This window comes from Bubalus kerabau, chromosome 1 (genome assembly GCF_029407905.1).
Source record: "Bubalus kerabau isolate K-KA32 ecotype Philippines breed swamp buffalo chromosome 1, PCC_UOA_SB_1v2, whole genome shotgun sequence".
Taxonomy (NCBI): Eukaryota; Metazoa; Chordata; class Mammalia; order Artiodactyla; family Bovidae; genus Bubalus; species Bubalus kerabau.
The window spans coordinates 131275382-131293522 of record NC_073624.1 but is presented as its reverse complement, the minus strand read 5'-3'; the positions used below and the strand labels follow the sequence as shown (position 1 = coordinate 131293522).

At 36.2% G+C, this 18141-nt stretch overlaps 1 protein-coding gene across 6 annotated transcripts in view; it reads left to right on the top strand.

Annotated features, from left to right (window-relative positions):
- Positions 1 to 18141, top strand: part of ARID4B (AT-rich interaction domain 4B) — a 137713-nt gene that overhangs the window by 48927 nt on the left and 70645 nt on the right. For all 6 annotated transcript variants that reach the window (XM_055588624.1, XM_055588618.1, XM_055588633.1 and 3 more), the window contains exons 3-6: positions 5794 to 5904; positions 8452 to 8517; positions 14810 to 14900; positions 16344 to 16423. In XM_055588624.1, the coding sequence (XP_055444599.1) occupies positions 5794 to 5904; positions 8452 to 8517; positions 14810 to 14900; positions 16344 to 16423 (348 nt within the window). The remainder of the gene's footprint in view (positions 1 to 5793; positions 5905 to 8451; positions 8518 to 14809; positions 14901 to 16343; positions 16424 to 18141) is intronic.

Sequence of the window (18141 nt, the reverse complement as noted above, 5' to 3'; positions counted from 1 at the left end):
ATGGGTTCATCTGTTCGAATTATCTCCGTTATTGTTTTAATGCCTCTTTGAGATTGTCGCATATAAAAAGATGGTTTTCATAGATTTATTATCACAGTGTGTGTTTAAATACATTTATTTACTGAGAATTTTAGTATCAAATTTAATATCTTGACTCTCTTGGCTACACTGGCACTGCCTTAATAATCAGTTTGAATGCTTACTGTTTTTAAAAAATCCACCTCAATAAAACGTCATCTAGCATGTTTTCCTTTTTGAAAAATATATCTTGAGTAACTGAATATTTCTTAGGCAGTGCCAACGTTAGTCATTTGGAGCATTGATTAAACTGTTCTCTCTCTGAAACTTGCATATATCGTGTACTGTAGCCCAAGGCACATAAGAGATTACTGTTGATTCATTTGAGTACTTATATATTTCCATGGCATTTTGGCTTCTTGAAGGATTCTTATCCACCAATAGCTAATTTAAAATTTGCTTATGCTTTTTAGTGTTTCCATGGAATTTAATGGTTTTTAGGTGCCAGTTAGGACACTTGGTAGATTGACTAGAAAAATAATTGTTTAAGCAGTGCTGAGATAACTGTGAGGTAGCTGTTGCCTTGACAACTGGAAAACTGTTCTGTTTGCTAAACAAAGGGATGGTAATTTAGTCATTTAATTTCCTTTTTGGCATGGAGGTAGTTTAGAAAAACATTTTATTTTAGCCTCTGAGATGGTCTGTATTTTTTACCAAAAGCAGCAGAACAAAAAAAGAAGGTAAGAGGTTTTTTGTTTTTTTTTTCTGGTGGTATACATTGTACACCTAACAGGGTTGGTGTTGGTCAAAAGTATCTTTGTAAATCTGACATGCTTCTTTGAATATCTCTGCTTTGGATCAAAGTACAGTAGCCTCAAATCCTGCTACACTAAAGGTCTCTGATAGACTTTTTCTAGCATCCCCACAAACACTTAACCTCTCCTGCTACTAGATTTCAACATGATTGCTTTATTTCTGAATTGAACAGGGGGATACTATTTTAAAGATTCCTTCTCCATATACACAATTACAGTGGAATCTGTTTTATTTATGTGGGATCTCTTTTGTATAGGACTTAAACATTTTTTTAAACTCACAATTGTACCTCCAGAATATTGAGTAGTAACAGCCTTTATTTGGTATTGTATGCTGGGTCCTGTTCTAATAAGCACTTTAAATGTAGCGTTTCAAGCTTCATCCCTGTGAGATAGTCACTATTTATTGTGTCTAGAGGCAAGGTTGTCTGGCTGCTCAGTGGTAGATTTGAATGTAAGCATCTAATTCAAGAGCCTGTGCTCTTAATTACTATATTATACTGGTTCTCATTAATAGAGTCACTCCAAACACACTGGAGAATATAGACAAGTATTACTAACAATGTTCAAAATAACCCCTCTTCTCAGTGACTAACAGATTATAATATTTTGAGTATTAAATTGAGTATTATAATTGATAATTGTGAGACCCAGATTATAAGGGAGAGTTATCACACAGTTATGTCTTCTTTTTTTAATATGTGTGAAATGTTCCTTAGTTTATATTTTAAAAAGTAAAGAGCTACATGCCAAATGTAAAAAACAAAAAAGAAACTTTTTTTTAGAGCAAAACAGGAAAACATACTTTGAATAAAGTATTTTCATTTCCATACCCCTCCTTTCCAGTCCCTTGCTTATAGGTTAATCCCTCTTTAATAGTTGTCTTTAGCTTTAATGTGCATGTTTTTCTGTGTGTCTACTGTATCATAGAGAAGGCAATGGCAACCCACTCCAGTGTTTTTGCCTGGAGAATCCCAGGGACAGAGGAGCCTGGTGGGCTGCCGTCGATGGGGTCGCACAGAGTTGGACATGACTGAAGCGACTTAGCAGCAGCAGCATACTGTATCACATATATCTTTGATTACTCCTGCGTTTCTAGAAGCATAAAAAGTATAACAGTTTAAAGATATGTACATATTACCAGTTACTCTGTACTGTGTTCTCATTAGATTTAATGCTAAAGAAATACTATATTCTGAGGAGTAATGACCCTGGTTGAAAAAGTGAGAAAAGTGGTTTAACTTTCTCTTTACTCTAATTTATGATGAGCAGTCATGTAAAATGAGGTTTTGCCTCTCCCATTTTAAAAAGAAAAACAAGGAGGGGGAAAGAGCCTCTTGATGAAAGTGAAAGAGGAGAGTGAAAAGGTTGGCTTAAAGCTCAACATTCAGAAAACGAAGATCATGGCATCTGGTCCCATCACTTCATGGGAAATAGATGGGGAAACAGTGTAAACAGTGTCAGACTATTTTTTTGGGCTCCAAGATCACTGCAGATGGTGATTGCAGCCATGAAATTAAGACGCTTACTCCTTGGAAGGAAAGTTATGACCAACCTAGACAGCATATTAAAAAGCAGAGACATTACTTTGCTAACAAAGGTCCTTCTAGTCAAGGCTATGGTTTTTCCAGTAGTCATGTATGGATGTGAGAGTTGTACTGTGAAGAAAGCTGAGCGCTGAAGAATTGATACTTTTGAACTGTGGTGATGGAGAAGACTCTTGAGAGTCCCTTGGACTGCAAGGAGATCCAACCAGTCCATTCTGAAGGAGATGAGCCCTGGGATTTCTTTGGAAGGAATGATGCTAAAGCTGAAACTCCAGTACTTTGGCCACCTCATGCGAAGAGTTGACTCATTGGAAAAGACTCCGATGCTGGGAGGGATTGGGGGCAGGAGGAGAAGGGGATGACAGAGGATGAGATGGCTGGATGGCATCACCGACTCGATGGACGTGACTTTGAGTGAACTCCGGGAGTTGGTGATGGACAGGGAGGCCTGGCATTCTGTGATTCATGGGGTCACAAAGAGTCGAACACGACTGAGCGACTGAACTGAGCTGAAAATTACATACGGGCTTCCCTGGTAGCTCAGTGATAAAGAACCTGCCTGCCAATAGAGAAGTTGCGAGTTTCGTTCTTGGGTTGGAAAGATCCCCTGGAGAAGGAAATGGCAACCCATTCCATATAACTTGCCTGGGAAATCCCATGGAGAGAGAAAAGCCTGGTGGGCTACAGTCCGTGGGTTCACAAAGAGTCAGGCACAACTTAGTGACTAAACAACAACAAAATTATATACACATTATGTATATACACAATTATGTACGTTGTGAGTTCCATTTGTTTTTCTGTAGAAATTCATGTTCTGGTTAGCATAGTTTCACTTCTAGACAATTAATGTGTGTCAGTATCCCATTCTGACTATCTGTGTAGCTCCAACCTGTGTTAAAACGCAGGCGTGTTAAACAAATGTATACAGAATTCAGATTATTCATCTGAATAATTAAGAGAAATTAGAGACAAAAAGTAACTTACCTATAATGATACCAAAAAAAAAAAAAGAGAGAGAGACAAATTAAAATCAGGGCATAGATCTTTGCTTTTCTTATGCTCTTTTGAGAAAATAACACTGTTCTAACAATGTATCTAGCAAGTTTTTTTAAACTTCGACTTTCCTTTGCAAGTATTTTTCTAATAGACATTTTCTTTATGTAGTTTGCTAATTCCTTTTCTTGTGTTCTACTGTGATGGAAGGGAAATAATACTCCCTGAAAGTAATAATTTGCCCTCATGAAATCTGAGTTAATTATTACTCTTTTCTATCTACATGGATTTCCATGTTGGTTACAATGTGGGATGGGCTTTGATTGGAGGAAAAATCACCTTTCTCATATTCAAGTTGAATAAATCTGCTCAGTAAGCATAGTTATTGTTTGCTAATGTTGGAATGTGACCAGTGTTTGATATGAATATTAGTGAAAAGAATACTTAAATGAGTTTATGTGTACTAGTAGTCTAAATAATATTACTGTTCTATTCCTGCCCCCCCCTGCCTTTTTGGTTTAGAATTCTCTATAATAGTATCTAAAAAGTGTATCATTTCTTGAATATTTATTTGTTTCTGATTGGGCAGGAACAAGTACTTTTAGATCACCTCTGATTCTTTTCTCTATTTCACGATTTCTGGTTCCTCATTAATTTTTAGTTAACCAAACTATTTATCTATGAAAATAAAATTTTGCTGGCTAATGAGGCAGGAAGTATTAATGGGAGAGGTTGTGAGTTGTGGAGGTTAATGGGCCTTATGGGCATGAAGCAGCCCCTTTATCTGGGCTTCTTTAGGAATAACACAAAATTTATCAATTGAATTAATGTCTTTTTGACAATTTCTTAGTGAAGTGCTGCAAATTCCTGTTCATATTCTTGCTAAAATAGAGCCATTAGCCTGTCTGGAATTAAATCAAAATTTTGACCAAGAAAGGTGATACTTTAAGAGGGCTCAGCCATAAGGTAGAAATGTATTTATTAAATTTAGGTGCAAAGACTAGTACAGAGTTATCAAATTGTAGTTCATGGTATCAGCATATTTTAAAAATAACAATGCAGAAATGATTATCTTGCTATGAGAGTACACTTCTGCTATAGCATAAATTGAAATATAAGCATTTTCTTAAGTAGATTTAAGAAATCATATACTTGATATGTTTTAAGTGTTTTTTTAAAATATACGTGAGGCAAATGGCCATTAAGGAGGGTGACCTGATATGTTTAGTTGTAACCCCTTTTTTTGGTTTCTGATACCTCCCCCACCTTTCAAAAAGTTATTAAAATTATTTGCTGTCTTTATGATAATTTTTGTTATATCATTAGGATATTTTTTTAGAGATAGATCTCTTCTATGTGTATTAGCCAGAACTATTAGAGGTAAATTTATTTGAAGATCCAAATGAAATTGATGTTCTCATTAGTTATTGCTATATATTAGTATTTTTCCACCTTGTATTCTGTGGAATTTCTGCAGGATGTTAATAGATGTTAATTTTAAAAAAGGATTCTTTGGACAAATAGACTGGAAAATGGTGAGACAGAATGGGAATTGATTCAATAAACTGATTTTCCCAGACTCCCAACTCTTTTTTTTTTTTTTCCCCCTCTGGTGGTGCATCTTGGTATATTAGTTTTTCTTATAAAACATTTTGGGAGAAGTTACTTGTATAATCTTTCTTTGTCTGTGGAATTGATTAACGTAAGTAGAACCCCTTAGAACTATAGCTCCTGAGCAGAAAAAGAACGTGATTATAAAAAAACAGCTAGATTAGGACTATTAAAAATTAAATCACAGTGAAAAAGCTTAGACTATTTATTGTAGACGGGAAGTAAACAGTGAATTCATGTCAAAGCAGTTGAGACATTTTGGCTGATTTTTACTTGAGATTTTTCAAATTGGATGTCTTTGTTCAGTTTTTAACAATAGTTTGAATCTATGTGGTTTTTCCCTACCCCCTTTGATACTGTTCTACCTTAGAGTCATCTTGATAGGGAGCTGTTCTGAATTTGGGTGGCTGCCAAGATAATAGCCTAAATATGAAAAGAAATTTTCTTTGAGCTTTAAGAATGTTCCTTTTCTTTCAGGGCTTATTTAGTAAAGAAAATTTGAATAAAAGAGTGGATAGGATGATACATACTTGTGATTGAGCTGATTCATATCATGGACCATGTGTGTTTCATGTAGAGAAAAAAGATGCATTTGTATCTTCTTTGACGTACATTTTGGTACATGTAAATAGACCTTATGTATTTTACTTATTTTTAAGTTAGAGTATTTTATAGATTGTTCTTGTTAACAATACATTCATGTATTATAGCTTTTATAGCTGTAACAGGATTAGATCTACCAATCTGAAGTCTGATTGGGGGAAGGAACTCAAAAGTTTAAATCTAATAATAAGTTTTTGCATTTTTAGGCGCTTGATGAACCTCCCTATTTGACAGTGGGCACTGATGTGAGTGCTAAATACAGAGGAGCCTTTTGTGAAGCCAAGATCAAGACAGCAAAAAGACTTGTCAAAGTCAAGGTACAGTATATGTAGATTTTATAAATTATATATATATATATATTTTTAGATTTTATAAATTATGTATTTAGTATTTGATATCTGAACTTTTATTTGGTGAATGTATTAAAAATTTTTTCTTCTGAAAGTTGAGTTTAGTTTCTAAGAGTAAAGATTGTAAAAATAACTGAAAACAAAGCATTATTTGTGATTCTTAAGTGTTCTAATTGGAATGAAATTAGACGATCATAATTGGTATTTTGAATGCCATTTCACTACAGACATGGTATTGTTTGTATTGTTAGCCTTTTAGAACTGGAAAGGACCTTAGAAGTCATGTAGTTTAATTTCTTAATTTTATCCTAAGGAAAATGAGGCTCAATAAAAGGGCCAGGGCCTTTTATTTGGACCATCCTGGAAAATTAGTGACAGAATGGGATTTGAATAGTACATCAATTTTAAGACCCTTCACCATTTTAACCATGAAATTGAGATGTGGTTTATAACTGATGATAGTGGATCTAGTTGTTGATTCCTTATCTTCTACTTTTCTTGAAAAAATCTTGCCAGTTATTTATTGAGTTGCAAACTGTGCAGGTGGGAAGGAGGATGGGGATATGAGAATAACCTTGTATCTTTTCAAGAGACTTATAATCTAGGTAGCATATACCCCATAAAATATTGTTTTGAACATCACCAGTAAAACAGCCATAGAGGTGTTGTACTTGAGCTATCAGAGCTTCTTCCATGCTGGTATGCCTTGGTTCTTTCCTTACCGCAGGGATATGTTGAAAAAAGCTTCGGGGTGATGCTAATTCACACCGCTAGTTAAGAACCTTTGTGACAGGGCCTTTAAATTAACTGTAAGCCTGTAGGATGCTGATCTGGTCTCCCTCCCTGCCTTCAGGTTTCACATGCTTGGTGTACCTAAGCTCCTGTAGTGCCTTTTCCTGTTCTGACTTCACACGCTGGTGTTCTCTGAGCAGTCATTTTTGCCATTACTGTCTTGTAGATGAAGAGAAAGTTTTTTTTTAATCAGTTTTCTCATTCTTTCAGACAGAGCTCCTGAGAGCACATGTAATACCTTGGTGTGAATTAGACAGAAATCTCTCCCTTTGGAGAGAGGTGGGACTTCTCCTCAGCAGAACTTGGCCTCCAGATAAGCACCTTCTAACCTGTGCTGGTTAGAAAAGGTGTTCCTTTGGGCAAGAGCCATGTGTTACTCCAGGAACCATGCTTCACTGGAATTGAGCCGTGATTTGTAATCTCACCTGGGTGTCTCTGTGTAATGCATGGTCCTGCAAAACGACACACAGCAGTTGTGCCATTTCTTGCTACCAGTGAAAGGAAGAAAGCAGTCTGTGTGACTTGTGCTGGTAGCACAGAGTACCGGCCAAAACCTCGTGTCTCATAAGTAGTGGCTGTCTAAAATTTGTTCTTAGTTCTTTAGACTGCTCTAAAAATCTGTTTATAATTCAAAGCGAATGATTTTCTCAACAGATATGGTAGTATATTTCTGTATCAGTTTGTTTATGATTCAGAGTTAATACATTTTCAACAATTTGTTAATATACTTCTTCCCTATAAGTTTTTATTTGTTGAGCATTTATTACATGCTGGGCATTGTATCAGGTATTGAAACTCGAGTATTAAGACCTTTTCTCAATTCTTAAGTGGTTTACTGTCTAAGTGAATGACACAGATGTGTAAACACATAATTTAAATGAAGTGTAGTAGTGCCATGTGTGAGACAGAAATGTATGGGATGCTGTGAGTACAGGACAGCTCCTTTCGTAGCTGGTTTGTGAGCCTATTTCATAATTGATTACCACACACATCAGATAAGACCACGTTAATGGTTCAGTCCTTGGAAGCTCTTGTTTTATATAGGGGAAACCACCTTTTCTATACTGAGTATTGGAAGCTATTTTGTTTTTACCAACTAATTAAATATTTAAACTTGATCCCTTTATTTTAACATCTAGTGTCCCATTCTCTGATGTCTGTACTGACAGGACAGTAAAGTTCTGGATCCGGATGGCCTGAGTTTGAATCTCAGCTCTACCATGTACTAGTTCTGTGATCTTGGACCAGTTGCTTACACTTTGTGTTCCTCTGTTTTCTTAGCAACAAAATGGGAATAACCACCCTACCTAGTAAAGTTTTTGTGAAGATGATAGGTTCAATGCTTGAGCTTAATGCTGGACACTCAGCAAATGTGTGTTGCTACTGCTTATTATTAACCGAAGGCTTCACAAAATGGTAGAATACATAATAAACTAAGATCACCACCTCCTTTTTCCTCATTTTTTAGGAAAACAAATTATATGATTAAACTCATAACTAATAGTACTGAATAAACTATAATGAGTGAATTATCAAGTAAATTAGTCTGGGTGTTGTCTGTTAAATAGTAAGTTTTTCAGTTTCTACTTAGGGATTGAGATTTTGTACAAACTAGGCAGCCATTTGTTTAGATTACTTATTAAAAAAAAAGAATTCATGCATTAATGAGCTTGTGCTGCTTTTTTTTCTTTTTTGGTGGCTAATTAAATTTATAATCTCTAGGTAACATTTAGACATGATTCTTCAACAGTGGAAGTTCAAGATGACCATATAAAGGGCCCACTAAAGGTAATTCATTTATTTATTCATAATAACTGTTTCCCACTGAAGCACTAGAAGTAATAATCTTGATCTTTTAAAAAATTCATTGGTTACTTTGCAATTCAGTTGATAAATATGTTCAGTTCAGTTCAGTTGCTCAGTCAGGTCCGACTTTTTGCGACCCCGTGAATCGCAGCACTCCAGGCCTCCCTGTCCATCACCAACTGCCAGAGTTCACTCAAACTCACGTCCATCGAGTCAGTGATACCATCCAGCCATTTCATCCTCTGTCGTCCCCTTCTCCTCCTGCCCCCAATCCCTCCCAGCATCGGAGTCGTTTCCAATGAGTCAGCTCTTCTCATGAGGTGGCCAAAGTATTGGAGTTTCAGCTTCAGCATCAGTCCTTCCAGTGAACACCCAGGTGTGATCTCCTTTAGGATGGACTGGTTGGAGCTCCTTGCAGTTCAAGGACTCTCAAGAGTCTTCTCCAACACCACAGTTCAAAAGCATCAATTCTTCGGCGCTCAGCTTTCTTCGCAGTCCAACTCTCACATCCATACATGACCACTGGAAAAACCATAGCCTTGACTAGCCGGACCTTTGTTGGCAAAGTAACATCTCTGCTTTTCAATATGCTATCTAGATTGGTCATAACTTTCCTTCCAAGGAGTAAGCGTCTTTTAATTTGATGACTGCAGTCACCATCTGCAGTAATTTTGGAGCCCCAAAAAATAAAGTCGGACACTGTTTCCCCATCTGTTTCCCATGAAGTGATGGGACCAGATGCCATAATCTTCGTTTTCTGAATGTTGAGCTTTAAGCCAACTTTTTCACTTTCCTCTTTCACTTTCATCAAGAGGCTTTTTAGTTCCTCTTCACTTTCTACCATAAGGATGGTGTCATCTGCATATCTGAGGTTATTGATATTTCTCCCGGCAATCTTGATTCCAGCTTGTGCTTCTTCCAGCCCAGCGTTTCTCATGATGTACTCTGCATCTGCATATAAGTTAAATAAGCAGTGTGACAGTATACAGCCTTGATGTACTCCTTTTCCTACATGGAACCAGTCTGTTGTTCCATGTCCAGTTCTAACTGTTGCTTCCTGACCTGCATATAGGTTTCTCAAGAGGCAGGTCAGGTGGTCTGGTATTCCCATCTCTTTCAGAATTTTCCACAGTTTATTGTGATCCACACAGTCAAAGGCTTTGGCATAGTCAATAAAGCAGAAATAGATGTTTTTCTGGAACTCTCTTGCTTTTTCCATGATCCAGTGAATGTTGGCAATTTGACCTCTGGTTCCTCCGCCTTTTCTAAAACGAGCTTGAACATCTGGAAGTTCACGATTCACGTACTGCTGAAGCCTGGCTTGGAGAATTTTGAGCATTACTTTACTAGCGTGTGAGATGAGTGGAATTGTACGGTAGTTTGAGCATTCTTTGGCACTGCCTTTCTTTGGGATTGGAATGAAAACTGACCTTTTCCAGTGCTGTGGCCACTGCTGAGTTTTCCAAATTTGCTGGCATATTGAGTGCAGTACTTTCACAGCATCATCTTTTAGAATTTGAAAGAGCTCCACTGGAATTCCATCACCTCCACTAGCTTTGTTCATAGTGATGCTTTCTAAATGTGTAATTCTCTCTAAATAGGAAAAAAAATAGACTTAATGTGCCATAAAACCTATATGACAGTAAAACTTGTGTTCACAAGTGAAATGAACATCAAGGAAAGATTGATTGCTTTTTATTCACTCATCTGTTTTACTCTCACCATGTTTCACTTACTAAAAGGGTGGAATTTCCAGAAATATTAAGTGGTAAACTAGGGATCAAGTGATACGAGTTCCATGATGATGTGAAAAGTGAGAAAACAAAACATAATAAATCTTCAGAGCTTTCGATTCTTTGAAGCAACTGCTGGCCTATGAAATTTTTTAAGGGTCATTAGGCAGTTATACAGAGAAGGCAATGGCACCCCACTCCAGTACTCTTGCCTGGAAAATCCTGTGGATGGAGGAGCCTGGTAGGCTGCAGTCCATGGGGTCGCTAAGAGTCGGGCACGACTGAGCCACTTCACTTTCGCTTTTCACTTTCATGCACTGCAGAAGGAAATGGCAACCCACTCCAGTGTTCTTGCCTAGAGAATCCCAGGGACGGGGGAGCCTGGTGGGCTGCCGTCTATGGGGTCGCACAGAGTCGGATACGACTGAAGCGACTTAGCAGCAGCAGCAGCAGGCGGTTAAAAGTGATCAACTGTTCATGCATACACATAGAGAGTTTAATTTATTTGCATTATTTTTTCTTCATTGGCCAGTTATGAATTAAGTGTTGCTTTACTTTGCACTAGTGAGCAGGCTTAAAGGAAATATGTGGGTAGCCACTATGTCCTGTTCGGCCCTTTTGAATGTCTGAAACGGACATTGGCTTAGCTGGGCAAATTTTAAGAAACACTAACATAATTGAAGAAACATTTTTAGATGCAAGAAAATTCCTTTCCTAATGAAACAGTACTTTTCAGAGAACTTGATAGATGTCTCTATCTGCCGATTTTTGTTGGTGGTTGTTTTGAAAACTTTTAATTGAATCCCCAGGGCATTAGTACCTTGCATATATAGTAGGCACTGTGGAAGACTAAGGGCTTCCCAAATAGCACTAGTGGTAAAGAACCCGCCTGCCAATGCAAGAGATGTGGGTTTGATCCATACATTGGGAAGATAGATCCCCTGGAGTAGGGATGGCAACCCACTCCAGTATTCTTGCCTGGAAAATTCCATGGACAGAGGAGCCTGGTGAATTGCAGTCCATGGGGTCACAAAGTCAGACATGACTGAGCACATCTGCACATGGAAGACTAAAACTTGTAAGTTTTTTAATATTGCCTTGTGAAAATTATTTTCCACTTTTTCTTTTTTATAGGTGTCCTCTTTAATGTTATATGCACATGTGTATTACTTGTAGGGATAAAAGGACAAAAACATGCACATGTATAATTTGATGTTGGGCTTCCCTGGTGGCTTAGATGATAAAGAATCTCTGTGTAGTCCGAAGACTTGGTTTTATCCCTGGGTTAGGAACATCCCCTGGAGAAGGAAATTGCAACCCACGCCGGTATTCTTGACTGGAGAATTCCATGGACAGAGGAGCCTGGTGGGCTACAGTCCATCGGGTCACAAAGATTCAGACATAACTGAGTGACTAACACACACACACACGCAATTTGATGTTAACTGCCATTTATTTAGCATTTAGTATGTGTTAGTACTGTGCTAATTTCTCTGCACATATTATTTTATATAATCCTCATAACAACTCTTTAGAGATGAGGAAGTTGGAGGGAGATGGGAGGTCAAGTAATCTGGCCCAAGGTCTTATAGCTAGTAATGAGATGGCAAAAATAAAAATTCTCATGGACTCATAGCCTGTAGTTTTGAAGCATTGTGCCCCCTGGATGATCAGAACACACGCATCTCTATGCCTTATTTGTGTGTTTGCCTTATGAGCACACCAGCTAGCTCTTCACTACCTGACTACCTTATTTACCTGGCACATGCTAGCTGGTACCAGTTACAAAAAATGCTCAGTGTTGCAGGGATTGGAAAGACAATTTGAATCCTCTAGACATCTCTCTTTTTGGTTAAGCCTGTTTGATTATGGCATAGTTGGTTTTTTTTGCTTGTTTGTTTTGTCTTATTAAAATTTTCTTTTTTTTTGATTAGGTTTGGGATCATTTTGATTTTGACATAGACAAGTGTATTAAATTACAGTCTCAAAATTGTTGAAATATTTCTCTTGCTTATGGATTTTTTTTGTATGTAGACTTTCAGTTGTTTCCTAATATACTTTGTAGCTTTCTATCAGCTGATGGAGTATTAGTATTTGGATAAATGTTTGTCCTAGAGAAAATAAACTTCCTATTTATTTGTGGTTATTTGATTTCAGTATATTTTCAGTGAGTTGACATGAAGATAATACTGGAACACTTGAGGATTGTATTTTAAAAATGCACCATGTATTTATTGACAGTAGTCTCTGGTGGTCCAGTGGTTGGGAGTGTGCACTTGTATTGCAGGGAGCCTGTGCTTCGTCTCTGGTTTGGGAACTAGAAGAGAGAGAGAGAAGAGTTTCCTTCCCTTTTATGGGCATCGTGTGGGGCTGACACTCTCTTCTCTAAACAAGTTTAGTTTTGTTATCACTGTAAAGATCATATACATTTTCTTTTAACTGAGATGAAACTAATATTATTACTAGTTTCAGTATACAGTATAATGGTTGAATATTTGTGGATCACTAAGTTAACATTTGTCACCATACATGGTTGTAAAGGGGCTTCCCACGTGGTGCTAGTGGTAAAGAATCCATCTGCCGGTGCAGGAGACATAAGAGTCTCGGGTTCCATCCCTGGGTGGAGAAGATCCCCTGGAGGAGGGCATAGCAACCCTCTCCAGTATTCTTGCCTGGAGAATTCCATAGACAGAGGAGCCTGGAGGGCTACAGTCCATAGGGTCACAAAGAGTTGGACGCTACTGTATGAAGCAACTTAGCACACACGGTTGTAAAAAAATTTTTTTCTTGGGGTGAGGACTTTTAAGACTTAGCCTCTATTTTCGATCTTATTCTCTGTATCTTATAAAGTTGGCTTTTTGTTTGTTTTGTTTTTTAGACTTCATGTATAAGTGATATCGTATGGTAATTGTCTTTTTCTATATGACTAATTTCATGTGGCACAATGCCCTCAGTGTCTGCCCATGTTGTTGCAGATGACAGGCTTTCATTCTTTTTAATGGCTGACTTATGTGAGCATGTGTGCACGCACACACATATCTTTATCATCCATTGATGGATACTTAGCTTCTTTTCCTATCTTTGCTATTGTAAATAATGCTTCAGTGAACTTGGGGGGTGCGTATATCCTTTCAAATTAGTGTTTTCATTTCCTTCAGATAAATATCCACAAGTGAAATTACTGGATCGTGTGATAGTTGTCTGTGTAATTTTTTTGAAGACCCTCTATTCTGCTTTCCATAGTGCTGTACCAGTTTAGGTTCCTACCAGTAGTGCACAAAGGTTTCCTGCTCCACATCCTGGTCAGCACTTTTGTTTCTTGTCTTTTGATAATGATAAGCCATTCTCAGTAGGTGTCAGGAGATACCTAATAGTGGGTTTAATTTGCATTTCCCTGTTGATTAGTGATACTGAGCGTATTTGCATGTACCTGTTTGCTGTCTGTATGTCGTCTTTGGAAAAGTGTCTATTCAGGCCTTCTGCTCATTTTTTAAATGGAGCTTTCTGCTTTTCTGGATATTAATTTTGTGAGCTGTTTATGTATTTTAGATTTTAGCTCCTTGTCATTTGCATCATTTGCAAATATTTTCTCCCATTCAGTAGATTCTATTTTTGTTTTGTCAATGATTTCCTTTACTGTGCAAAAGCTTTGAAGTTTAATTAGGTCCCATTTATTAATTTTTGCTTTTGCTTCCTTTGCCTTAGAAGACAGATCCAAAAAAACATACTGCTACAATTTATGTCCAAGAGTGCTCTGCTTACGTTTTCTTCTAGCAGTTTTATGGTTTCCAGTTTTACATGCAAGTCTTTAATCCATTTTGATTTTATTTTTGTGTATGGAATGAGAACCTTTGCCGATTTTTCAATTGGGTGTTTTGATTCTTCTTCTCTTTTTCTGTTGCATTGTATGAATTCTTTATATATTTTGATTTTTAACCCTTTATCAGATATGTGATTTGCAAATGTATTTTCTCCCATTTTGTAGGTTGCCTTTTCAAATTGTTGACAATTTCTTTTGCTGTGTAGAAGTGTTTTGGTATGATTTGTGTACACACACACACACACACACATACATATAAAGACCATATACATTTATAAACCATATAAATTATCAGCATTTTCTTGATCAGGTGAAAATATTTTGAAAGATTTTCATTATTGGTACACTGTAACTTATGGGGAACCTCAGAATTATTTGTTAATTTCTCCCCAGCATCTTTTAAAGAAGAGTTGTAATATGAGGCAAAGATATGCAGTTTTACAGATAGGGATCCCCAGACCTGTGAGAGTTCCCTCAGAGAGGTTGTAAGGACAAAACTATATATTTTCATAATAATACTTAGATATTACTTAATTTTTTCATTATGTTCATATTTTCACTGATGATACAGAAACAATCGTGAGTAAAATTGCTGGCACTTTAAGCAAATCAGTAGTTACTTTATTCTTCACCATCACGAAATCAGTTTGTCCAAAAAAAGCCAGTTTTTAGTTTGTTCATTTCTCTTAAGTTTTTCTAACTTTTTTTTTTAATACTTTAGGTTGGGGCTATTGTGGAAGTGAAGAATCTTGATGGTGCATATCAGGAAGCTGTAATCAATAAGTTAACAGATGCTAGTTGGTACACTGTAGGTAAGGGAATACATATTCTTCTTAAAATGTGTTTTCAATGATAATATAAATAAGGCAGAGTTTTTTCTTGATTTACTTCATCTCTTAGTTGCCATAGTTGTTACTACTATTAATAGTTTTTATCTTTCCAGATCTTTAAAAACTTTATTTCATAAATATGTACATAATGTATAATTTGAACTTAGTGTATATATTATACAGTGGATTTCTAGCTTTTCACTTCAAAGTGTATTTTAAAGTATTTTTTTTCACCTTAACTATTTTTGAGTGTGCATTTCAGTAGCGTTCAGTAAATTCATGTTGTCTTGCAACAGATAAATTTTTAAACTAATACTCATGCTGATGATGTTGCCAGTTTTCTTAGTGTTATATAGTAAATTACTATATTATGGATTGAATGTATTTTGTACATGGACATTATTGTAGTGTTTCCCTAGTGTGTGCATTGAGAACTAGGCATAGATTGAAGGGAAATGTCCTTTTAAAACTTAGGTAGGTTATGAAAACCACTTTCCTAAAAGACTATTAATTTACACTCCCATAAACAGTAGTGTATGAATGTACTTGTTTTCCCAACCCTTGTCAAATTTGACGTTACTAGTATTTTTAAATTTGTGCTCATCTGGACGCACAATAGTATCTCAATTTTGTTTTAATTTGCTTCTCCCGTGATTAGTAGTGAGATTGGACATATTTTCATATATTTATTGAAAGGAACATTATTTCTGTTGTATTTTCTCTCTTTGGAATTGCCAACGTATAGTGTCTTCCCAGTCCCATCTTTTCCTCTTGGAAAGGTTATCATCTTATTTTTAGGATATGAGTTTATATATTTAAATATACAAAGGGATTGTTAAACCTTTTCCTCTTCAGTTGCAAGTATTCTTCTATTGCTTTACTCTTACCTCTGCTGTCAGTTTTCATATGATAGTCAGTTTTCCTGTGGTTGCCTTTTCCTTTGTAATTTTAGTTTGAATCTTGTTTAAGAAGGCTTTCCTGCTTCATCTGGCCCAAAATGTTAGTAGTACTGAGATTGAGATTAGAGTAATTTATAGGGTCAGTCTGAATATATAAATTTATACTCTTGTTTTTTGTTTCTTAAATTTGTTAGCATTTACCAGTAGAAAAGCTTGCTTTTTCTCTACACTATTGAGAAGGGTTAATCAGCATTTAAAAGGTTTCTTTCTGAAATGCTAACTTTTCATTTGGTGTTTACTGTACCAGGGAAGATGTTTTCATTATATTATTTTTTTTCCCTAGAAATTGAATAAGATATTCTGCATTTGAAGTTGTTCGTTAGAGAACTGAAAATGGATACTTAATGTCACATCTAATCTTTTAAAGGAGTAGCTCTCTTTACACTGATAAAATTAAATATAACAGGTCATTTTGTTAATCTTTGAACATCTGTTCAGTAGTTTCCTTTTCTACCTCTTCTCGCAGTTTTTGATGATGGTGATGAGAAAACGTTGAGACGGTCCTCACTGTGCCTGAAAGGAGAGAGGCATTTTGCCGAGAGTGAAGTAAGTAATCACTTAATCAACAAACATGTCGTATTTTGTATTGGGGTTGGCAAAGTTTTGCTTTCTTACTCAAGCAACTTACTTGTTAATCAGGAAAATTCATTAATATATAAAAGTATTAGCATGTGGTCTGAGAAAACTTTAAGGCCTTGTGTTTGAGTTATCAGGTTCTATATGCTCTTTTTTTAAAAATGTATTTTAGCAATTAGCATTTGTCCATGAAGAAAATACAGTGAGATTGTTCATTATCTTTAGGCAACTTTCATATAGAGTCCTTTAATTTATAAATAATTATAGAATAGAGACTCCTCGTTTGTAACCTACTTGGACCCCGTCATCACTGTTAAAGGGACCTCCTAACTACTCTAAGTACTGCAAACACCTCCTAATGACTGCTGCCGCCAGCAGCTGACATTTATTACAGCCTCTGTTTGGAGAAGGCTTGCCTGACTGCCCTTTCTAAAATGGACGCTTCCATTCCTCATAAGCTTTCTGGGTTAATTTAGTTTTCTTTATAGCACATGTCTTTCTCAGCACTGTGTTTACGTGCTTATGTATTGTCTGCCTTCCGGACTACCGTGTGTCTCAGTGGCAGAGATTTCGTGTGTCTTCTTCACCACTGTGTTCCCAGTTCCTGCAACAGTGCCTGGCACAGAGCAGGAGCTCAATAAACGTTAGTTGGATGAATAACTGAAGTGCTCATATCTGCCAGGGACTTTGCTTAGTGCTTTACATACGTCCTCACATTTACAGCATTATGAGAGAGATGCAGTTCTTATTTTTAGCTTACAGTTGATAAAATTGATGGTCAGAACCATTTCTCAAACCAGCACTTCCTAGTACCAAAATCATGCTCTAAAATCGAAAGATGTTTTAATAAGTGTGCAGGCTTCACACACACAGTTTTGAAAATCAATAACTTGCAATTCAAAAATTTTTTAATGGGCACATTGTTACAAATAGTGTTATATTCTATAACACTATAAATATTAGTTAATATACAGTGTGACCAAACCAAGATTTCTTTTTTCTAATAACTATTTAGAATGATGTTATTGTGGGGAATTTTAATATTTCTGTTAAATTATTAGACTTTATTTTTTGTTGTTATTTTTCCTTTCCCTTAAATGATTGACTTCCCATTTCAATTCCGAATTTGGGACAGATTCTCTGTAATAATTCTGGCCTATCTTTTCAGTCTCATGCTTTATTATTTCCCTGTACTTCTCATTTGTACGACTTTCAGATTATGGTTCATACTTCCTTTTCTTTGTTTCTTCTGAGCCCCGTTCCTCTCAAGACTATGAGAAATGCTTCCTCCTTCATGATGTCTTTCATGAGCTCTCTAACCAAATTTGATCTCAGTATCCTTTGATCCTTTTCCACTTCTCTTACTTTTTTTTTATGGTCTTTCTTTGTTACTTTTATCATTTTCTCTTTAAAATTGTAAGCTGTTTTGGTGGAATAGCCAAATTTTTGTCATCTTGATGAACTCTCCTTTTCCTAGTAGTGTTTTCTACACAAAAGCCTTCAGTAACCATTTGATGAATTAATTGTTAAGGTTTAAAGATAGGAAATACATATAACTTTGGGACAAGTACAGTAAATTTGGCTTCTTTCACTGATGACATTAACAGAATTCTGAGTTTATGGAGTTCTTAGAAATAATTTCATTTTCCTTAGAATATGTGATAATTATGGTGGGTTAATGAGTGTGA